The sequence below is a fragment of the Protomyctophum bolini genome (genome assembly GCF_963924005.1).
Source record: "Protomyctophum bolini genome assembly, chromosome: 8".
Classification (NCBI taxonomy): Eukaryota; Metazoa; Chordata; class Actinopteri; order Myctophiformes; family Myctophidae; genus Protomyctophum; species Protomyctophum bolini.
This window is the reverse complement of record NC_137869.1, coordinates 28,032,175-28,057,004: the sequence shown is the minus strand read 5'-3', so window position 1 is coordinate 28,057,004 and position 24,830 is coordinate 28,032,175. Positions and strand designations below refer to the sequence as shown.

The 24,830-nt window shown below is 41.0% G+C and overlaps 2 protein-coding genes across 2 annotated transcripts in view; both read right to left on the bottom strand.

The window, feature by feature from the left end:
* The window catches only part of ell (elongation factor RNA polymerase II), a 46,032-nt gene extending 37,529 nt beyond the window's left edge, over positions 1-8,503 (bottom strand). Inside the window, exon 1 of the mRNA XM_080769790.1 lies at positions 8,359-8,503. Coding sequence (XP_080625916.1) covers positions 8,359-8,493 — 135 coding nt within the window. The 5' untranslated portion in view covers positions 8,494-8,503. The remainder of the gene's footprint in view (positions 1-8,358) is intronic.
* Positions 8,504-10,483: 1,980 nt separating this feature from the next.
* On the bottom strand, positions 10,484-20,201 carry fkbp8 (FKBP prolyl isomerase 8). Its single transcript, XM_080769755.1, has 9 exons — positions 20,128-20,201; positions 18,438-18,699; positions 18,005-18,174; positions 17,759-17,847; positions 16,771-16,991; positions 15,796-15,968; positions 15,546-15,623; positions 12,606-12,746; positions 10,484-12,352 (listed from the first exon to the last, which is right to left on the bottom strand). Exons 2-9 carry the CDS (start codon positions 18,697-18,699, stop codon positions 12,266-12,268), a joined length of 1,221 nt encoding a protein of 406 aa, XP_080625881.1. The 5' UTR covers positions 20,128-20,201; the 3' UTR covers positions 10,484-12,265.
* Between the last annotated feature and the right edge of the window lie 4,629 nt (positions 20,202-24,830).

Sequence of the window (24,830 nt, the reverse complement as noted above, 5' to 3'; positions counted from 1 at the left end):
ACTGAAATTGTCAGGTGCTTTGTTGTATCACCGTCATGTGAGGAGGAGGTGTTCCAGGGTTGGAGGAAGCATTTCAGATCATGGCATATCAAGGACTGAACTTAGACTGGGGCCGTGCTCTCTCGACATTTGCAATAACAGGTGTGTGCGCATATGTGTTTTACACCAGCCTGATCTGATACAAAAAGTTTACAATTTTACATTTCACAAACTTTTTGTGTAAAAGTGATCGGCCGATTTTCACTCTTTACCCGATCTGGATAAACCGAGGAAGGACAGCGTGAACTGGAGCCGATATTATTACAGTGATTTTAACTCACTTATTATCAGAACTAAGTATATACTCGTATAAAAGGCTGTATAATTTGCACACTTCTGTTCCCTTGCAGAGTATGTGAAAGTGATGACTAGATGGGCCTTGGTAGCAGCCCTGGAGAGATGTGAAAGTGATGACTAGATGGGCCATGGTAGCAGCCCTGGAGAGATAAGAGTCAAAGCAAAGTAAGGCAAAAGGCTGGACTATATGTAACTTTCCTGTGCCTGGATTTGAACCCAGGTCTCCTGAGCAAGTGCTGAGATATTTACCACTGAGCTATTGCCTGCTTGCTTGCTCTATGGAGTGTGGACATATTTTATGTCATGTCAAACCATGAACAGGGTAATGTCAAAGGTCATGTCCAACCTAAACACAGGATCTAAATATCTCAATAGATTAGCATGCGTGTATTAACTGTACTCTACAATACAGATTGGACAAATATCAATATCATCAAAATAAATAACATAATATAGCTTTAAAGAAATGTAACAGAAGCTGTAGGCCCCTGAATTGTACTGTGACCAGTGGTGTCATGGTGATTCTTTTCCCCCGGTACCACGGACAGTCACGCGCATGCACAAGCGCGTGCATGTGCGCATCGCGGCATGCACACAGAACAGCTGCATAGCCTAAGCCTATTGTTAAATACTGTATGAGCGTTTTAGACAAAAAACACAAAAGTAGACTTAAAATAGTCAGACAAACATCTTTACTGCACACTAGCGAAACTAAAAAGTTTCTTGATGGAGGAGAACACCACACAGCAGCAGTAGCCTACTGGAGCCATAGACTACTGCTGTAAGTGTGCTCAGGTATAAACAGTTAAAGCTGTCATGCAAAGTAGTATCCATTTGAATTCGGCACGGTACACGACACAGTAAAATAGGGGGTGAAAATAGGGGGGTGGGGGGGGGGGGGCAGTAAACCTAGACCACTGGATACTTGGTGCGTCTTCTCTTGAATCTAGTGGGACACGTTCTAGCGTGCACGCACGTGCACCGTTCCGTCCCTATGCGTGCACGTCACAACAATTACTGGTACCACGGCGTGGTACTGTGTTCTACGAGCATAACACCACTGACTGTGACCATCTTTCATTTAGCAATGAAACTATGCAGCCCGTTCAGAAAGGTGTCAACAATCACACATGCTCAAGCAGGACATTGTTTTCTTTGTCAATTTGTTCGTGTGGGAAAACAAAAGCCATTGTGAGTGGTGACTGGTGACACGCGATTATTAGTAGCCTACCTTAATGGGTCTGTGAAATTTGTTCCAAGACTCGATTGGTTCAGAGATTATAGAATAGAATGACTGACCCGAACCGAGAAAGACCTGTGAAATTGTTACCGAGATCTGAGTAGAGCTGTCAGAAAACAATGACTCAGTAGGCTAATGACTGCCAGGTACACAAAATCTTCTCTAAACAATTGATGACACATATTAGTTTGATCAAATGTCAATAAAAACCAAATAAATCAATTGAACAAAATATCTAAATGTAAATATTAAATGAGAAATACAATGTTGTGTACTGAAGATTAGATATCTGTAGCCCAATAGAAATTGCAAGACAGAAAATAACTTTTACATGCTCTGCATCCAGAGAGCTCTTTACAATTATTTCCAAAATTACAAATAACACGTCCTTATTGTAGTTAATTAAACACAGGGGTCCATTTGGTTATATTATTTTGAGCTGTCTCACATCATGTGAATCCTGACTTCACTGCCTGACCACACCCACCTCACCTGGCATCTTTGACAGATGGACAGGGAGTGCAATAAAAGAAAGCAGTCCCTTGTCCTGAGCTGGGAGCCTGGGACTGGGGGTTATTGTAGTAGGCTAAGGGAAGGATGGTTGAGACTCACCAACATCTTAGAGAGTTGGTTATCTTTCTCACAGTGCTTACAGTCTACTACTGAAGCGTAATGTAGATGAGTTTGATGCTTGTGTCTCTGCCACTGAAATGACACATTCTATAATGTTTGAACCTTTTAGGAAGCCATATTTTTCCAATATAGGACAAAACCACAGGCACGCGTTTCTGGACTTAAGCCGATTACGTTAAGCAACATGAGACCTGGTAAAGAAAAGGCAGTTCAGGAATGCTGCTCTGCACTCAGTCACAGTGATGCCAGGTCAACATGGGCCCGATGTGACATCTACTGCACAGGACAGAGGAGCACTGTGACATATTTGGTGCTGGTTGTTGTGGTCATCTCTTTGCTGTGTCCCGTTCAATCCTGAGAAACAGAGGAGTCACCATTCCTTAAATAACCATGGCACAGGCTGACCAACGTCAAGCAACGAAATCCCCACCAGTCTCCATTACTTCCCATACTATTACTATAGGGGCCGAGTGGCAGGGGAGTTGACAGCAAAGCGTAACAACAAAACTGACTTCATGTAACCTGACCTCCTCAGGACAGCGTCAGCCTATAGAGCAACACCTAGTAGTCGCTGAGAAAATGATAACTGAATTGCAATGGTACACAGAACCCTACTTTAGCCAAGTGCCAATTTAGAGAGTAGAAGATCATTTCAGTTAGCAGATCGAGAGCAACACACAACATTGAGTGTTCCGCAGAGTCTGCACATAGACAGACAATTCCAGTCAGTGACAGACAAAAACCTGGTTAGGCAAAAGTAACACTAATTGGGACAGAGGGCCAAATCAATTCAATATGAATCAGTTCCCCCATCTCTGGTCCAGCAGCAAAAGCGTCTGAGACCTACAAGGCAAGCTCTGACTAACTCCAAGACTACACAAACACTTAAAATAATCAATCTTCAAATAAGTATAGCTTTTTGATCGTGTGTGTGTGTGTGTATATATATATATATATATATATATATATATATATAAATACACACACACATACATATACAATTTGTTAATTACAAATTCAGCAAATGATTTAAAGCATAATCATGTTTTCTCACAAGAGCCACAGTGTGCAATACATACCAATTACATTGTAATGCAGATATTAGTTACGTTTACCGTATATATATATATATATATATATATATATATATATATATATATAAACCTTACTCAAATGTCAAGTCTACACAGAGCTGATCTCATGGCTGCCATGGATGCCACCACTACAATGAGATCATACTGTATTAGGAATGTAAATATCACACTCCATACTCACAATCCAATAATAACATGATCATTATGTCATCCTATAGAACATGACATGGGGCCAGAGCTGTTTAAAATCAAACTGTGGAGCAATGAAGGTCCTTGCACACTGTTGCGTTTTTTGGAGCTGCGCTTTTCCAAAAACGTGTCGTCTGCAAGGACCTTAAGAACTCATCTGTCACCAGTTTATTACAGTGTGCACACTGTACAGTGTACAGGATCTAACACCACTTAATTAAAAAACAAGGATGCCACGTGCTTTGATAGCAAGTGAATGCATGTACATTTCAAATTTAATAACAGCTGTAATAAATGGTATTTCAACCACAAAATAGTTTACTTCTTGAGAAATACATTTATTTCAGCGCAAGAGTTTTTCATAACCATAGTACTACTGTAACTATACTATAACTCAAAATGAACCTTTTTATCCTAAAGATATACATTTTGGCCAGTATAACCCACTCTCTGTACTACACACTACTGTACTCTATCCATCCTTATTCAGCCAAAAATATAGTCATAGGCCTTTTTCTCCACGCTCCACATAACCTTGAGTGTGATGATGCTCAACTAGCCTTACTCATTTCCTTGCTTATGTCAGAGCCAGTAAGTAAAAATATATAAAAAAAAGGAAAGAGGGAAAAAAAAAAAGAGAAAAGTAAGCGAGCCTCCGGTCTGCCAATCCCCCGGACAGGGCTCCAGTTCACTCTGTCCTTCCTCTGAGATGTGCAAACAGAGAAGTGGCTGACGTTGGCAGTCGAGTCCGATACAGGGAACAGTGGGCTGACTGAGGTCTGACTACCTGAGGAGGACTACTATTACAAAATATAATTAGAAACACACAAAAGGCACCACTTAAACTTGTAAGCATTTCTGGATATATCGAACAATATCAACTCAACCGAATCCAGTTACTAAAATTAGGTGTTAGATTCCATTGTTGCCTCGTAATACAAAAAGCTCATGTACCAACTATGGCCAAAGCATTTCAGGCTATACACGACTGTACATCCCTGCCTGAACAATGTTTTTCTAAAATAACTGGAAAAGTGTGCTCCTCTGAGCACAGGCCTACTCGTTTGTGTCAGTAGTGGGGGGGGGGGGGCATAGCAACATGGTGTATTAGAAAAGAATCACACCCGTGTGAACCGAGTGGTGCCCCCCCCTCTCCTCTCTCTCTCTCTCTCTCTCTCATTAGCAGGCAATAAGTGCAGCACTCTCTCTCTCTCTCTCTGTTTCTGGCACAACAGTGCCTCTACTGGTACTCATTCTCATGCTCATTAACGTCACAGACACATAGGTGAACACGGACAAAGCTGTTCCTTGGAGTGGTTGCACCACTCAAAAGCCTCCGCAAAACGGCAGAAAGTCTTGTCAGGTAGAAATGGCCGGTAATATATGGGGAGTTGTGTGTCATGATTGTACGACCAAGAGTTATAGGCCAAAACAGTGACCCATTATAGTTTCACACCAATTGGTCCAGCAGTGCCCGAGATTAGCTGCTCAAAGACACACAGATGACTCAAATCTGTGTGCTGACAGACGGACAGGGGAAAAAACAATCTGCACCACATTGTTAAGCCTCCATATGTTATCAATTAAAACCAATCTGACTTGACACTGTCACTGACTGGACCTTGCTCAGAAGAAGAACTTTGCATGTGGTCAGTCCAAAAAAAGATTAAAGCTGGTCTATGTATTTATCAAAGTGATAGTGTTCTATAACTCACTGCTATCGTGTTGGGAAACAGCCTATACCTCAGCTACCTAGAGAGTGAACTCAGCACTCTGCCAGGCCTTGATTCATTATTTGTCTTAGTTAGGTAAAGACCACCAATCACTGCATATTAAGTTTGTTGCACTTCCATCTTTTCCGTGTCTCAACTTTACCCATCAATCATATTCATATGGCGGCAATTTTCGTAAATGGTAAATTTACATAGCGCCTTTATCCAAAGCGCTTTACATAGATTTGGCAATACATTGGGCATTACATTCACCCATTCATACACTGATAGCGGAGGAAACCACGCAAGGCATCAACCTGCTCATCGGGAGTAATTAGGGGTTCAGCGTCATGCTCAAGGACACCTTGCTCTACCAACTCTGGGGGAGCACAGGATCGAACAGGGAACCTTCAAGTTCCAACCGGACACTAGTCTAATGTACAGTAAGTGTGAATACATCCAAGTCACTTAAGTAGTCTGTCTGCTTGGAGGGAGTCATCTGAGGGGCATGACCATTGATTAATAAATACGCCGCCCTACATTAAAGAGGTTATTTCAATTAGGGCGCGCAACATAGACCCAATAGTTTAAAAAATCCACAGCACATCCTTCTCTGTATATAACCGCAAAGTAAAGTAGTAAACTATGGATCGCAATAGAGCGCCGAAGTCCTGACGTCACTCAGTCATCCCCTACTTCTGCCTGGTTCACAGAAGTAATTTCTCTATGGAGAACAACATAGGGTCATCTTAAAATCGTTTCATATAAGCATTGTGGTCCAAAAATAAACAAGCTGTCTCTGCGTTATTGTCAGGGAGGTGTCTCTGTATCGTTTGAGACAGTCAGTCACTCATATGTCAGATAGTCTGTTTCTAGCGAACATGTAACAAGATACAAAGATGCAAAGCTACACAGCGCATTTATAGCTTTGTATCTTTGTAGCTGAAGTTAAAACCAGCTCAACTTTTTTGTAGCCGTTGTAGCCTTTGCAGCAGCTACAAACGTTTGATGGATGTATCTTTGCATTTTCATGACGCTGGCTTCCATTAAAAATGAATGGTACTGTATCTTCACATCTGCCTGTGTGAATGCGGCATAATGATTTCTATTTCACAAAAGAAAAAATGTAGCCAAGACTTGAGTACAATACAGTGGGTGACACAGCTTCAGTTCTTACCAAGGCAAGTCTGTACAGGAGGTACATCCCAAAGAAATGCAACTCTTAACCATAAAGACAAAAAACTAGTTTTTCCCTCTTTCTCTTGCGTTTACATAAACCATACGAAACATTAATTCCCAGTGATTTGAGTCAAGTAGGCATGTTGAATATTTAGTTTTGTGGATTAAAATTATAGATACACATTAAGACAGTGGACAAATTCACATCAAAAGACAAAACACCAACCACTATATCGACTCATAAATGCATTCTTCAAAAGAAGGCTGGACAATAAAAGTAGGCTATTAAATATTATACATAATTACAGCTATACAAAACTACCAATCCATGTGGCTGTGCACATCTTTGTGCTCCACCCAAAGAAATGAATCTATTTGTTCCTATTGATTCCAACAACACCAATTGTTACATTAAATTAGCCCATTTTAAATAAAAGCTTGTAATTTGGAAGATGAAGATGTAGGAGAATACTACACTTGAATTTTTAATTACGTTGGTCAAGACTGCGCCTCAAGAGCAAGGATCTTTGAGCAATGAGCAAGCAGCTTAGAGAAATTCACATTAATAACAAACAATATCTCAAAGAGTTGAGGAGGGATGACTCTGGGTGTCTCAAAAGTGATGATCAATATTCTACCAAGAACTTCCAGTCAAACATTTGCCTTTCACAACATTATTGTCTTCTCATCATGTGTAGTACACAGCCACTGAAGCTGGAGATAACGCCCTGTCCTCTTGGCCTGCCAAGTTCTTCTCAGTCAAATATTTATAGAAATTGAAACGTTAGATGGCCACCAGACTAGCTAGTTAGCAACACAAGGAGCTTATAGCCAGCAACAGCAGATTCATGTCAGAAATGATGCGAAACCTGTATATTCTTGCTTTTAAACGCAATTATGACTAACGAAAAAGAAGGCATATATTATGATTAACTTGTAAATCGTTAAATGTACTTTAGTTGCACTGTCACTCACTGTATCTAAGCCCCAAGCTATGGTGCTTTAAGTCGCTGTGAGGGGGTTGGGATTGGGAACAGGGATGATGGCCATCTTTCAACATAGTAACCAATAGGTACTTTTCAGCATTCTTTACTAAGCTTTCATTAGCTGGTTCAGGTTCTAGGAAAGGCTTTCCCTTAAGACAGCAGGACACATAATGTTTAAGTGTGACTCGGGAAGATGGTTAGACTCAGAAAACATTAACTGTTATAGTTTGTGCAGTTATTTAAGTTAAAGTTCTGTCTAATAGATTTTTTGACAGCTCACTAAACTGAAGTTAACCAACGCTAAATGTAAACGTTGTACACACTAATCCCTCTATAATAGTAACTTCAGTTAACTAATTTGGCTAACTTCGTGGTAAACTAACTGTTGAGCTATGGGAACTCGCCTCAACGCAATTATGTGTGTTAAGGGTAATTCTATTCAGTATAACTGGCAGGAAGCTCGCTCATAAGAGCACGTTTATACAATTCTGACAACCGTAAAGTCTGTGATCCTGGCTGTGATTTAACGATAATAACTATCCACAGTATGAAGCTGTGGCTCTCTATTAAATGTGGATCATATCATGGCAAGACAGTACTGCTACACTACTACTACCACCAAACTAGCCACAGCTGCTCATCAGCCTTCATGTACATGGCCGCGCGAGCCATTCAGCAAGCGTCGCGCGACACAAATGACACACAAACACCTTGAAAAAGTATCGAGAGCACATACGTCGACACTACTTTCTCTCGAAAATGCGCTATTTTGTGTCGCGCGACGGAGTAACGTTCCTATGCACCCACAGACAGACCGACAGACAGACAGTCTGGCTGGCTGGTGGTGGACGGTGGTGGGGACCTCCTCACACTGACTGCCAGTCTGCCTGTCACATCAGCTGCCTGAACGGATCTCACACACAGAGACAAACAGACAGCACGCAGAGATGAAAAACACGTCAATGTTTAAATTCAAACCACCGCTTTACCTTGCTGCTCTGGTAACCCTCGAACGCTTTCAGCGCGCTGTCAGTGAGTTTGACGTGAAAGACGGAGACATTGTTGCCGTTGCTCACTCTTCCACAGGACAGTCCATAGCACTGCTCCTCCTTCAACGCCGCCATCTTGCTACCATTTCCCAGCGACCACGCGCAGCGCACGCACTCTCTGTTGTAAAAACGCAGGAGGACTCCCGGAGCTTTTCAATGAATATTCAATTAACGGTCACTGCGTGGTGAAGTCACCAAGGATAGGCCCTACATGCAACATTAAATGCCACGCAAAACCACATTTAATGACACATTTCAGTAAATATTCCACATGGACATGTGGAATATTATAATTTACAATACATTTGGCATAGCTTCATTTTATTGACTGTTCACTCACTGACAGTTCACTTCACATATGAATGTAAGCTATTACACAGAACCCCCCCCCCCCTTTATAAATGTGTATAGGCGTGCAAACATAAAGGCCATACAATTAAATATTTAAATGCCTCCCCAATGGCTAGACTTGGATGACACAACATAAACTTTTCTCCCACGGATCTAAGGAAAACACATTGGGAAATCATTAGCGGTGCGGTGCGTAGAGGGAACCATTACGTCACTGCCTCACTGGACTACGTCAGCGATACGTCAGTGTCCGAGTAATTTGGGAATGTCCAACTGATTAAAACGGGGGGCGGTTCGTAATCTATTAAACAGAACATGTTCCAGAGTAGATAACGAGATGAATTATGAACAGAACATTTTATGGAGTTTGCTTGTGACGTGTGTGTGTGAGTGAAAGAGAGAGAGAGAGAGAGAGAGAGAGAGAGAATTAAACAGATCTTAAACTGAGTTTTTCTGTATAGGCTAATATTTAAATAGTCCTGATAATGAGAAAAAATGCTGCCATTTGTCCCAGTGACTGCCAAAAAATTGCTATTTGTTTAAAAAAAAAGCTTTATTGTTGTTATAACATATAACAATATATGACATAGCTCAAACTGTATATGCCTACTTTCCCCATTTTCAGCACAAACTTTGTTTCCCATCTGTAAAAAGAAAAACTAGCACGGCTGTAGTGCACAGAGTCAGTAACAATGGAAGTTGGAGATCCATGCCCTACCCGCTGTACCCGTGTCAGAGTACCCGTTGATTCCACCCATTGTCTGTGCCCCTTTTATGGCCATATATGGACATTTCTGTACCTGTCTCTCTGTGTCCTTCATATATTTATAAAATATATATAATTATGTTTCAGGCGTGCCCAAATATGGAGTGTTGTGATGTCAGAACAGGCCAGCTTCATATATGGAGCCTGGGCAGGGGCCTTGTCCAGAGGCCCGGCAGAGGCCTTTTGTGGCGGTTCTGGACAACCAACGGACTCGACACCTTGCGACACCTGTGGGGGGACAGCGTGGGGGAAACGCGTGTGTCGAACTTGAAGTCGGTGGGGCGAACGGTTCTTGAGCTACGTGCATTACAGCCGTACACACAGACAGAGACATGGTGCATTTATAGATAGATGTTAACTAGCACATATTCATATACAACAACAACATGCAGGATTTAAAATAATTCCAGGCCATTTTACATTGCCATGTAGGATTACATCGATGACATCAAATCAGTCAAGGTAGTTTTAACGTAGGTCTATGGCTTGTTGGTCCCAAAGGGTGGAGAAGGTACCTGACAACAGTAGATTGCAATCACTAGAAACAACAAAACAACTGTTAGCCTACTTTAAGAATGGGCACCAGAGAAGTCTGTGGGTGGGCACTGCAATGTGAAATTTTCCCCCTAAAAATTTGAAAAAGTAAAGAATAAAAGTATGCTTTGGAAAATGGTCTGAAATAATGTAACGTAGCCTACACATGATTTGAACAAAGACAGCACTTCATCTCAGACCTACATTTACCACGACGTATTGTTTATGCCATAATGATAAACCCAACAGCAGTTCCAAAACTTGTTTGGCTGTTACCTGACCTAGGTGCGTCCGTTTTTTTAAACTCTAGTGTAACACTTTGTGATTTACAAAGATGTAATGTGCGATAAAAATAAAATGTATTGCACAATGTTTGCAGAGGTCTTATGTTGAGAGAGGGATAATACATTTGAGTAATAACAGAATAGACAAACGTTTATTGAGATAAATACAAAATCAACAAAGGCAGGGAATGTCAGAAACTCAAGAGTAACCCATGTAATCTTCTGTATACTAACTATTGAGTATGTCTGTGACTTTACACACTTTTGTACCATTTTTATCTTTACATATCAATTCACCGGCTTCATAAAAACAGTATTTAAAAAAAAAACTAAATAAATTAGCAACTTTGTAACAACCATAAAAGACAAAAAAATGTGATAAATCATAGCCTATATAGGGCAGGGAAAATCTATAAATAAAACAAAGATTGCGGTTGAAGGCTCATCTTATATTTGGTCTTAATCATTTAAAAGTGAGGTATACAAGATTGAAAATGAAGAATGAAGACTATTTCTTACACCTGCAACACTTTTTTAATAGTCTGTGTGCTGAATGATTCTCTACCCTTATCTCTGCCAGGCCAGAGGCATAGATTATGTTTTTGCCGGTCTAGCGCTGCATTACATTAAACTGGAATGGCCAGACAAATATCACTGCATAGATATTAGTCTGGAATCTCTGTGTGGAAATGCAATTCCAAGGGGCGGATTAATAAAAATGCCATAATTGCACACTAGGCCCCGATTGGTGCCGCACAACTTCGGGGGCAGGGAAATCAGATCACAACCGAGCAGGCCAGACTTTTCTTTTGCACTGGCAGATTTGTCTAGTTTTCATGCTAGCATTTCATGCACTGGTCTTCACCTTACTTTAGTAAAACACTTTGTTAATTTAGTCTTTTCATACCTCATTGCTCTGAGATCACACACTGCTCCAAGTGAGCCAACAGATGCAAATGAAGGGAGAATACAGACTTTCAAAGAGCAGCGGAAATATAGGAATGGTTAGCGGCAACTGTTAATGCAAATGTAATGGAACCGGTACCAGTTCCAGTGTTGGAATGAAGCAACCTCCCCTCCCAATCCATGGGACAGTTCAGTGTCTTGTTCAAGGACACTTCAACATGAACGTACGGGATTGAACCGGGAACCCTCCGTCTCCCAAACGGCCACTCTTTTGTCTTTTGTGTACATGAATAGAGGGGGAGATAATTATGACACAGGGCAAGTGGCTTACCAGGGTGTGAGAACCTCAAGACAATACAGCATCTAGGTTACGCCAATCAATATCACATCTCCCCTACTAAAAAACTAAAATCACATTCTCTAAGAAATCAGGTCACACGTGATGTTCAATTAAGCACCATGACCTCAAGCTTTGAAAATAACTTAAAGGGACAATATCACAGTAGTTATATGTCTGATAGACTGTAGAGATTAGTTAATAAATGTACAATTAATGAATTTGCATTCCAGTGCTCAATTAGCCAATATCATACTATCACTATACCAAAGACGGCAAAACAAACAATTAAGCTTAAGTTATACTTAGTTGTGTGCCGGTTTCACGTGCCGAAAATAGCACATCTACAAGCTCAAAGATTTAAAAGCTTGTAGATGGACTATTTTTGATCTAGTATAAATCAGGGTTTAGTGTCTGATAATGTGAAAGAGTACTGATAGGGCTACACAATTTTATATAATTGCCACTACCCCAGTCCCCCCCTCTTTATTATTTGTCGTATTTCTCAAACATAGCAGAGAAACCCAGGGACAGTCAATGTGAAGAGGCAACTGACCAATCAACATTGGTTTCCCCCTTCTAGCCATGTTCCAAAGGCACTGCCAGACATTTTAATTATTTCCATTGTTTAGGCTCTCCTTTTGGAAGGGCGTTGGCTACAGGTTTGCTTCAGTTTCTGGCAGCAATCACAACAGATAATGCAACACCACCGATGGCTACTGCAGTGGCACCAAATAGCCACTTCCAGCTGAGACCCTGGGGAAATATTGAAAGAGAGAAATAGAAAACAATGCATAAGTTGGATTATCATTAATAAGTCCTGAACTTCCCTCTGCGTTTCATATGCAAGGCATAACCTTAAAATCAGTAACCTCACAAAGCCTCTGTTTACCCATTCCATTTCACACAAACAGTTTGAATAACAAAGCATGATTTGATGACAGGAAAGTCCCACAGAATTTACTACAGCATCCTTCCTGGTGGGCATCATTAGAAATACCCAACTTACCCACGAGGACTTGGCCTGGTATTTCTGCGTGACGCAGGTGGTACTGCTAGGGTTACCCAGCATCTTCTTGTACATGGCCTGCTCCGCTCCCTTCTGCTCCGAGTGCTTCTTCACCAGCTTGGATAGTTCTGCATGGATAGTCTACACATGGATAAGAGAAAAATAATAATGTGAGCAAGAGTTGTACGCCTCAGTCCAACTTTATGGGATACATGAATTTCACAACCACATAAACTCAAATAACAAACACCTTCAGATAACGTCGATGCAAATGAAAAACTTTTCAGTCATAAACAGCATAAAAACTGACTTGTACCGAAAGCCTATCGTTAGAAACACATCTCCATGGTCAATAAGATAATCCATTCAAAAGACTGAATTAGATAATGAAGACTTCCCACCCAAACAAAAGAGCCCAAAATGTTCATACAAAGACAATATAAATATAAAAAATATTATAATGTTTTTGCAATATGTCGTCTGGTGGTTGTATTGAATTGGCCTGTTATAGCGTCACCATGAGGCTGATTTCAAATTTGTAAGTGCCATTTCTTCCTCTGCCTATTGGGAATGTGCATGCATAATTTCACAGATGTGTGTTCAAGATTTGAGGCATTTTGTTAAAAAATTAAATGGACCAATCCTGCAAACTTTGGAAGGCACTCTTAGCCAATCGGGATGGAATATGGGAAGAAATGCATTTAGCAAACATCTGCCTCATGGTGGCGCAATAACAGGCCATTGTGGAAAGATCGGGGCAGAGGTTCGTCATTGACATCCAGGGAGTGTGTGTACAGTTTGGCATCGGCCTGGGCCAACGGTGCCGGAGATTAGCTGTACGCAGACGGAAGGACACACGGACGCTGGACGAACACACACACACACACACACACACACACACACACACACACACACACACACAAAGACAGAGTGCAAAACATACTCCTACTGCTTTGCTGCTAGACAAAAACATACAGAGTGGCTTGTGCCATTCAGTATTCACCTGTATCCAAGAGAGAATTGACACAAATCTTTCTAAGCCTCCATGCGTGGTGTACAAGAAACCAACCCCCTAATCTAGAATACATAACATGCTGCTAAAGGCCTGGACAGATACGTCAGACACCAGAAGCACTAGGTTCCCTGTTCCTTTTTCTCCTCTTGGGAAAAATAGAGTGTGAAGTACACGGATAGTTTCACATTCTATATACAACACACCTCTGTGCTTTGTCACAAATCAGACCCTTCTACCATATAAATGTCATTCATACTGTAAGTGATGTAATTCACATGATTCATAATGATGAATGTTTTCATATTTGTCAAGGTGCTATCACAATATTTTCTTACTACTTACATAAGTACATATTGTGTGCGTGCATTCCACTGTCCTTCCTTAAATATAGCAATAGTTAAACAAACTACAAATCCAGAAAAACTGCACTTTGTCTGCACTGCCCACAGCCTCAAAAGATAACACGGAAATGGACGCATCCGACGGATCGGCTTGCGTTTCAGATCCACTGACGGTGACTGACCAGTGACCACAATACATCCGACACCGAATCTACCCATGTGGTCATTGCCCACAATGTCATTTGATATACAAAACTAACTCATTCAACCTCCCCACATGGGAAGAAAATTAAAGGTGTGATTTCACGTTCTATTGCTAATGTAACCCTTAAATGCCCATGGGCCATGTGGACTGGCTTACATTGTAAGACCACAAGACCTTTAAAATAAGTTAAATTACATAACACTTAAATTGTACTATCAAAAACAATGTGGTTATGCAGCTGGACTTAGCTTCACAAAGGTGAAGCAATACCTCTACTGGCATTGACACAGAAAGGAAGACAAACTATGCTCCTAAAATTTTAACTCTTTTAGATGCGTTAACTGGGCACTGTGGCCCCTTGATGCGCAATTTTATATTAGATTGTGAATTAATTAGTTGTCATCATTTTATTTGTGGTCTTAATTTTGGAATTTTAGTATTATGAGTGATTCATATCTTTCCTCCAGGACAAAATCCATGCTAAAAAAACACCTGACATCATTAGAGAGCCATCAATAGGTGTTTACGATGGGTGCAGCCACACTAAGAAGCGTCATGTGATGATGTGCACATGTCAAAAGCTGTTGATGAGTCTCTCACAAGCACGGTTCTAATTTTGAGGCATCGACGTGTGACACAGAGCATCAAAACACAATGACGTTTTGGTCAATGGTGTAAGATTGAAGTGGGGATTGTGTGCACAAGTACCAAGCTGTTCAGCCATTCAGCTGATCCAAAAAGCCAACGCACTGAGCTCTGTCAATTTACAATTTAGGCATTTAGCAGACGCCCTTAATCCAGAGCGATTTACAGTAAGCAAGAACAAAAACATGGTAATACATCAAATCCATAAAAATAGTCATCAAGACTCATATGTAAGCTAAGAACCTAACAGTGGAATATCGATATAATGAAACATGCATATACAGTTACACACTATAGAGTGCCATGTCTATATAAAATGATATCTACCAGTAAGTTACATAAGTTGAGCCTTTGCATACGCCTGTAAGGTCGTCAAGGCTAGGGCAAGTGCTACGGCAAGTGCTACAGATGGCCTTGTGTAGCCAAAGAACATCACGTTCACGTATCAGCCTATGTAAGCAGTGTAGGAGCAGGAGCCAGGCATTAGACCTGTGTGTACAGTAGGCCACCAAGAGATAAACCTATTTACAGGAACAACGTGAAAACGTGATTCACTGAAATGATGAGTCGGCATCCAACCTGACTTCCCACTGGAGACTACAGCAATACTGTGGCGCCATCTGCTGGGAACGGGTGAGCACTACAACACATTCCTGTTTGATTTTAGTTTTCCCAAACAATTGATACATTGTTACATAAACATAAAGGAAGTGGGAGGTGGAAGAGGGCATTACCTTGTTACTTGGTTCCAACTTCAGTGCCTTCCTCAGAATTCTAATGGCTTCTGCATTTTCACCTTGCAATGCCAATACCTAAAAGAGACCATACCACATTTTTTAAGTTTCTTAATACAATGACCCATTACACATTTGAGAAGTGAAGTGAAGTGAAGTGAAGTGAAGTGAAGAGAAGAGAAGAGAAGAGAAGAGAAGAGAAGAGAAGAGAAGAGAAGAGAAGAGAAGAGAAGATTCACAAATAGACTACCTTGCCCATGCGAAAAAGTGCTTTTATGTTTTCTGGCTGGTGAGCCAATGCCGATACACAAGACTTGAGTGCTGCTTCATAGTGGTCGAGCTTCAGCTGAGAGGCAGCCATGTTGTTTAAACACTTCACCTTTACATCTATTAGCTCTGTCTCCTCCTCAGGACTGATGTCCACTGCAAGATAGGAAACATGCAAAAACCATTGATCACTGCATCACCATCATTACAGAATTTAACAGAAAGATCACAACATAACATTCAAGCCTGCACTCATCAGTGGTGAAAAAAGTGACACATTCTGAAAACTTATCCCATTTATTGATGTGGCAACAAACTACAATTAATTTAATCTACCCACACCTCAACCAGATTTTTTCTGAGCTTTCCTAGAATCATCCAGAAACACTGTCAGCTGTCCGATGTGAAAATGGGTGCCCAAGTGCTTATTTTTTACATCCATTATCTAGACCTTTATAAATGTGTAAATATGTTTACCTTTTGCACCATGAATTATATAACACAACAGAACAAACAGCAATAAGTATATTCTAAAGTGGGCGCTCGGGTGGTGCAGTACATGCCCACCAACGTTGAGTCTAGGGATTCAACTCCACCACAGTAGAATGGAGGTGCCGTTATCCCAGTGGGGACTCCTCACAGGTAGCAGTGGAAAGGAGTGTGAGGATTGAATTGGCATAAAGACTAAACTGGGAGAAATAACTTAAAATAATCGACTAGTCAAAATGTAGGGGGAAAAAGAAACACGTACAGGTACTGGTACTGTATAACCTAACCATCTGAAAATGTATTAGTAAAAACAAAAATAGTATCGCAGATTTTGTGTTCAAAAGATAAAGGTGATGCGTGTGTAGATCAGAACATGACCAACATCCAGTGGTCTTACAATGGACATCCAATTTTAGTTTCTCCTATTGCCCGGTGCCTAGAACAATGCTGCCCATGCACAATAGCTTACCTTTAGAACTAGATTCTGTAATCTGCAGAGCGATGCTATAGGAGTTGACAGCAAAGGCGTAATCACCACGCTGATAGTAGTAGTTGCCCCGTTCCCGCTTCTGACCGGCGAGGGCGATCCTCTCTTCAGGAGACAGGAGCTCCAAGTCTGGAGCCTCCGTGGTCTCCAGCAGCTCGACCTCCATGGACAGATCAGCGTTGGGAGGAACCTCAGGATCAATACTGGGGGGAGAAAAATCCAAATTTGGAGCATTCAAATACCATAATCCCACTGCGTGAAATGGACCTTGACTTATTATTCAGATAAATATGTATACAGGTAATATATAACGTCACCGAAGTCAGCTAAATATGTATAATATATAACGTCACCGCTAAGTCCAAAACCTATAAGTCCAAAAAAAGGAAAAATAACTTCCAATGGATCCAATATAGATATATATAATATATATAGAACTACAAGTTCACAAAGTGTTGCATCGCAACACGTTGTGTGAGATTGTAGTCACTGTGACACTGGAGTATGATGAAGTGTTCATTTATGAAAAAACTAAATATTTTGTCACCTAATAATTAATTCTCAAGTCAACAGACCAACGGAGCCTCTTGATGACATGATTCATTCTCAGTAAGTCTATGGCGATCAGAGAGATAGCTGATGGAAACAAATCATCAGAACAAACAGTAGTTGTTGAAGATAGAGCTGGCATTCCACCTGCACTCGAAACTAGACGCACCACTCGCGCAGTGAACATGCACATGCGGAAATCACCCATCGCTCCCAACATGCGTTGCGTCATGCTTGCAGTTAGGGTTAGGTTGTCGGTCTAATGACAGCTAGTAGCATACCTCTGATAGGCATATGAGGGGTGTCCACTAGTCAAACGTATATCACAGTCATTGACTGAAATACTTGTCTGTTTCAACTACAGTGGCATATAATATTACAGACTAAACCACTAACAGCTAGATTGAAACAAACTGCCTACCTCCCCAAAGTTCCATATGCATATTTTGCATCAGCCTGGATGAGAGCCTTCTCTCCCAATTCCATGAGCTGCACAGTGAGATCCAGGGACTGAAAGAAGAAATAACTGACTGTATTGTGGAACATTGATATCACAATAATACACCATTAGTATCCAACATCAGTAACCTGAAGTTTTATCAGTGATCATTTACAGATTATAAACAACAGAGATGGTGATATCACAGACATTTTGATTAGTTTTTACCTGGATTACATCACCATCTCCCAGAGTGAAAGAGAGCTCCGGTTGCTCCTCTACAAGTGTCCCATCAGTCAGAGAAGACTTCAGATGCACCTTGACATTCTGTCCTTTCAGAGGCCGGCTGTCACGCCCTTTGCCAAGCACCAAGATTTTCTTCTTCAGCTGGTCATTACCTGCAGACATGCAGCAACATTACAATGCAAACAATGTTAACTAACAGTTATTATTTACATTTAAATGAAAATAGTAGCCACAAGCAACTCAACAATCAGATAGGACTTTTCTTTTTGGATGCAAGGGCTGTCATGTACTCTAGATTCCAGCGGCTAGCCACCTACTACATTATCATTACAAGAAGTCACTTTGTGGCAAACGGATGATGGCTTAACATTAGCACTGTCTATTGTCTATTCTATTCCTTTGACCCACCACATACCTAGTACTTCGAGCCACTCGCCCACTACGGATGAACTCTCAGTATCCTGGTCTTCTTCCGTCTCTTCACACTCGTCTGTCTCGTTCATTTTCCCACCGCCAGCATCTTCCAGAGGAGGTGGTTCGTCGTCAATATCTTCTTCATCTAGCATCTCAAAGTCCTCCCCACTGTCCAGCAGCGAGATGGCTTCGGCCTGCTTGGTTGACATTGGAGTGTCATCGTGGCTATCACCAGTTTCGACTGCCTCCTCTTTGTCCGTCATCTGAGCAGAAATGTATGTAATAAGTAGCAAGCAGGCAGTAGTGTTGGGAGGCGGGGAAAGTCCCCTTCTACGTATAACAGATTACTACTGTTATTATGCACTTTTTATTGTTGTATTGTTTGTTTTAATTCTGTTTTGTGTCAGCATTCTGCGTGCTGTAATTTGGTGGGTGCTGGGTAGGATGGGAGGGTTGGTTAAATGGGGACAGGATTGTGTGACAATTCAATTGTTATGCCCATGATATAACCTACATGTAAAAATCACACCCGTGTTAAGTGAGGGGCGCTCTTATCATCGTGATGTAAAATAGACATGTATATTTGCTCAGACACTTACATAAAATTCTCCATTCATTGTCAATGGGAATTTAATGTTTGTGTAGGACAAAGTTAGAGGACAGACACCAAAAGCTGGATATAGGAGGGGCTAGCCCCCTAAAAAAATATTAAGGTTGCATAAAAATCAAATGTTGATTCAAAGTTGCAAGGTGAAAAATGACTACGAGATATGAAGACAGCTTTTTCTGTCAATGGCCAAACTTCGTGAAATTAAGTCCAAAACTCTTTCAAACTGAGCTCCCTGCCATCCTTCGGTCTGTTCAAAGGAATGCTCCAGAACATTTTTCACCGTGATTGCTCCTGCTTCAATTGATTTATTTTACTGATGGTTGTTCTGTATAAAGTTCCTTTGTAATTTATCCTGATTTATAATGTTGTGTTGTATGTATTTTGTGTATTGTACCCTCGGCTACGTTGAAAATGAGGGCTTGCCCTCAACTGTTTTTCCGGGTATAAATAAAGGTGATGGTGATATGTGAAGCGTGAGACTTTGTAGTTGCAGGAGAGCCGTCAGAGAAGCTAAAGGGGTATTTGAGTAAGCCTTATGGCTTAAATGAATGTTTACATGAAAAGAACAAGTAATTGTATGGGACCACTAAAAACGACTGTTGTTTTAATTCGGGCTAAAACCGGGACAATGTTGTAGCTGAAACCGGGACATTAAGTCATCAATATAAAACCGTATAAAGCCGGTAACCTATAAGTTAAGCAGCCCAATTCATTCAGAAGGAAAAACCTTCCAAGACGTTCGCTGCAATATTGCGCTCACTAAACTTAACCTATTGCTATGTTTATCAAATGCCTGATATAGCCTACCTATTAGACTTCAACAGCATGTGTTGATTATCAACCAGGCTTACTATGGTTTTCCAGAACTTTCTAATAAGTGTACTGTTGTCTCAACGTCTTAAAACAAAGCTAATGCTATCTAACGTTAGCTGGCTAGGCTAACAGTAGCCACACTTGTTTTTATTGTATTTATTTGACTGTCAATTAAAGCATACGACCAACAATATAACGTCACAAAGCGATCGGCCCAAATTTTACAACGACCCCAATAAGTTAGCATTAAAATATCTGCTGAACCTACTTTGGATCAGAAAGGGACAACAACTCCAAGGTCCACTCGAATCCAGCTACTGCTACTCTCTGCTTACATTAATACAAACAGCTCTCTCTTCCTGGTAACCTTCAGGCATCTGTGTTTCTATTGGACATTCCCTTAATCTCGCGTTACTAGAGCTCCCGTCTTCTCAAATTGCAGATCTACAAGCTCACAGTACGTTGCTAGGCGATGCGGTGTGAACTTTTAGACCTGCTATTTTCGGCGCGCGACACGACGAAGGAAAGGAATATAAATATCAATCAAAAGCAGAGATGATGTATTGTAAACTACGGAACAAACACTGCAGCCTGGTGGTGAAAATGAGAAATAATCTCATAGGTTTCCAAAAACAATTGCAATACACCTGTCATCCATTATTGCAACACAAATAGAACACACATAGGCCTACTGCTACTGTATAGTCTGCAAACATTAATATCTATGTGAAAATAAAAATATACAAATAGGCTATGTGAACCATGAGGTCCGGAGGGTGACATCACACTGGGGCGTCAGCATGTACTTTTCAGAGTGGGACAGTATAGGGTCAGTCATTTGCAGCAGTATGTTGAACCTCTAATTCAGTGGTTCACAAAGGGGTTCTTAAGGGGGTTCCCCAGCTTAATATAGCATAAAAATCTGTTCAACCACTTTAAATCTAATACATTGGCTATTTGAAAATATCCACATGATTGATATCAGTGTAAGCTGACCACTCATTTTGACACCTGTTAAGTATTGAATGAAACCAAAGGTAACTAGTTTCACTCTTCTGCAATTTTGATGCAAGGAATTCAGTCAAGAGGGTTTATCAAAGGAAGAGATTTTGAAGTTGTGTTGACTGTTTGTCCACAATGCTGCAGACGAGGAAAATCTAGTCCTGCAAAGTTTCTATTGCAAGCAGGAACGTTTGAACATATTGTACACAAGCAATGTCTGTTAGGTCGGTACATTACACTGAATGCAACAGAAACCTTTACAGTTATAGCTGTTGGGCAGTTGGTCATTTAAAGGAGGAAGAGGAGATGATTCATATCAAACTCAGGAATCTTGAAATTCAAAAGTTTGAAAATCACTGCATTAGCAGAATTGTCCAGACCAAAGCTATCATTAAATCTTGAAGTCATGTGTCTAATTCATACAGCACAATGCTTTAGACCGCAGGAAACCCCAAACTACTAAAAAAAAAAAAAAAGTCAAATAATAGCCAAAATATAGGATTTTATTTTTATTTTTCATTAGCACTGGATGAGAGCAAATACTTAGAATAATAAATTAAGATTAATTTGTATTATTGCTCTTGTATTGCTATTGGAGACACTGGGGGACACTGGGCAGTCACTGGGGAGACACTGGGGAGGCACTCAGGGGGACACTGGGGAGGCACTGAGGGGACACTGGGGAGACACTGGGGAGGCACTCAGGGAGGCACTGGGGAGGCACTGGGGAGGCACTCAGGGGGACACTGGGAGGCACTGGGAGACACTGGGGAGGCACTCAGGGGGACACTGGGGAGGCACTGAGGGGACACTGGGTAGGCACTGGGGAGACACTGGGGAGGCACTGAGGGGACACTGGGTAGGCACTGGGGAGACACTGGGGAGGCACTCAGGGAGGCACTGGGGAGACACTGGGGAGGCACTCAGGGGGACACTGGGAGGCACTGGGGAGGCACTCAGGGGGACACTGGGAGGCACTGGGGAGACACTGGGGAGGCACTCGGGGGGACACTGGGGAGATAATGGGGAGGCACTGGGGAGACACTGGGGAGGCACTGGACATTTCATATCACACACACACCATGATTCACTAGGCCCCTCAAAAAAAAAACAGCTTGGCAAGGCGCGATTTATTTCAAGCATGGCGCAGCGCCATGCCAACAACATTGTGTAGGAAACCCTGGCACTATGCAGCCCTGTAGTGCTGCATGTACAGTACGTGCACTGATTATTAATATTTGGTTATGTGTGGCTTTCTGGAAAAAAATTGCGGAAATTGCAGAAATTGCGGAAATTGCGAAATTGCAGAAATTGCAAATTGCGGAAATTCCGGAAAGCGGAAATTGCAAATTGCGGAAATTGCGGAAATTGCGGAAATTGTGGAAATTGCGGAAATTGTGGAAATTGTGGAAATTATGGTTATTTGTGGCTTTCTGGAAAAAAAATAATGTTTACATTTAGGCACCCCTGCGATCGTCACACTTTTTCTGTTACAAACTGACCCCGGCCCCCATCAGAGAAGGGAAAAGTTATGTGGCCCTCACAGGAAAAAGTTTGGGGACCCCTGCTTTAGACTATTAAGGTGTGGTCACACCAGACTTTAATTCTTCCTATGAGGGCGGATTCTGCCAATGCTTTTCAATGGGAACAGATTGTTAATTTATTATTTTTATTTTTTATTTTCAAGAAATCCGCAAATGACAACAAACCACTTTGTTCACTTTGAAAAGCATTAAGTTCAGTCCGCCCTCATAGGCAGAATCAAAGTTTGGGCGTCAGTAGGCTAAAGTAGAGGAAGTAATAAAGATGATTCTGATACATTAACTAGAAGCAAGAGAGCGAGGAGGTCATCATTACAAGGTTAAGACTGGGACATAGTGTTAAATAAAATATGTATGTAATTAAGAAGCACCCTAAAGGTCTATGACCACTGGCAGGATGAGGAGACCGTGGAACGTACTATTATTAACTGTAGTAGGTACCAAAGGGACTGTGGAACATACTATTATTAACTGTAGTAGGTACCAAAGGGACTGTGGAACGTACTATTATTAACTGTAGTAGGTACCAAAGGGACTGTGGAACGTACTATTATTAACTGTAGTAGGTACCAAAGGGACTGTGGAACATACTATTATTAACTGTAGTAGGTACCAAAGGGACTGTGGAACATACTATTATTAACTGTAGTATAGGTACCAAAGGGAAAGAGACAGCATGATAGAGGAGCTGAGAGAAGTGGGAGTTGAGGTGACTTTAAAAAAGGGGGGGGGGGGGACTTGGTAAATCCAAACCCATTTGAATGTATAATAATTTAACTTATATTTATTCTTGATAATTTCATAAATGTACAAAATAAATAAGTGAATGATTCTATATTATGCATTATTAGTTGTGTGAGTTCAGTCAGAACAAAGAACATACTGTATAAGATCAGCTATGATAAATATTATACTCAAGAAAGAGGTCATACTTGTAATAGTTTGAACTTACCATCATGTAGGTCTGTGCTCAGAGGAAAAGATTCAAACAACAGGGGAAAAAATCAAATGACATTTATTATTGATGCATTGTTTCTTTTTAGATAAGCAAATTATCTGTTTTTTTCTTTCAGTCTAAAGAAACTTTACAATATAAAGAAACATACAAAGGACATCTTTATTACCTACACAAGACACCTAAGTCCCTAAGACAAGATTCTGAACTATCCTACCATGAAATACAAAGCAAACCCAAGAGACAGACTGCTTCATATTGAATACTGCCGTGTCATTAGAAAGGACCATGAACAGTACAGGAGAATCGATTCCATCCCCTTCCCTTGAATCCCCAGCCCCAGCATCACCTCCCCACCCACCCAGCAAATCTCCCTAATGGTACAGTATTATACATCACAATAGAAGTACAGAGATGGCCAACAATCGATATACACAAGAGGACTGAGTGAGGATCAGTGAGAGAGAGCATCAATCTATACAACGCTATTACAGGAGTGAATAGCAAAGGACACAGTTTTTCCCCTTAAGTATTTTTGATCTATTATTAATTTAAAATGAGGTTCTCTAAGTATTTTTTCCTTTTTAAAAGTTTTTTTTAATTGATAAAAATCCTTCATATTAAAAACTGTAATATGTGGTCACATGTTTTTTTTTTAGGAGACGATGGCATTTGGAACAATCAGTCGCATGATTATTCCAGAACCAATAGTTCACTAATAACACAGCAGGTAAGGACAAAAGGAGGATGAAACAGCATTCACCTCACCCTGCGCTTAGAAGATTATTTACTGACAGTTTAGTCTGTCTCAAGCATTTACCCACCCCCCCACCATTCGGCATACAGTTTCTACTGATTACGTTACTGCATTCTATACATTTTAAATGCAAGTTTGGCATTCACCAACATGGACCAAATCTTAAGCACATCGTCTCTCCATTATGAAAAAAAAAACATGGACAGTTTATTTATAATTTACTTTAAGCTGAATTCATTGGTAATGACTGACATATCAAAACATGTCAATGATATCAAAATGCATTATACAGTATTTACAAGAAAAAGTAAATTAAAGGATAGGGGGGGTGGAGTGAGGGAGGGGTGCTGCAGACAGACCGGGAGGAGGAGTAATAATGGATGATCTATACTTCATCGTACGATGCGTCGCTCACTGAAAATAACAGATTTGAAGGTGGGGGTGGGGGGGGGGGGGGGGGAGCGGCGTCATCGTGGGACGAGGCACAAATCTTAAGCTCTTAAGATTTTCCAAAGTAGCCGGTCTACAAGCTCATAATATATCGTATCACACGACGACACGTTGTGAGGTTGTAGATCAGCTATTTTGTTTAAATCGGGACGCCAGGGTGAAAGTGGTTAAAGCCCAACTACCCTGGAGGTGTCTCTGCTGAACTCTGAACACAACCTGGTTCACATTGCTAGCAGACGAACAACGAGAACATCAATCACATCAGG

Bases quoted from the DNA above. Each gene is read 5' to 3' on its own strand.
- fkbp8 (XM_080769755.1), bottom strand. From the start codon at position 18,699: ATGACGGACAAAGAGGAGGCAGTCGAAACTGGTGATAGCCACGATGAC. The intron at 18,175-18,437 runs GTATGTGGTGGG...GCATGTCTGCAG, and splicing joins CGAGTGGCTCGAAGTACTAG to GTAATGACCAGCTGAAGAAG. The intron at 16,992-17,758 runs GTAGGCAGTTTG...TTCTCCCCCCAG, and splicing joins GCATATGGAACTTTGGGGAG to TATTGATCCTGAGGTTCCTC.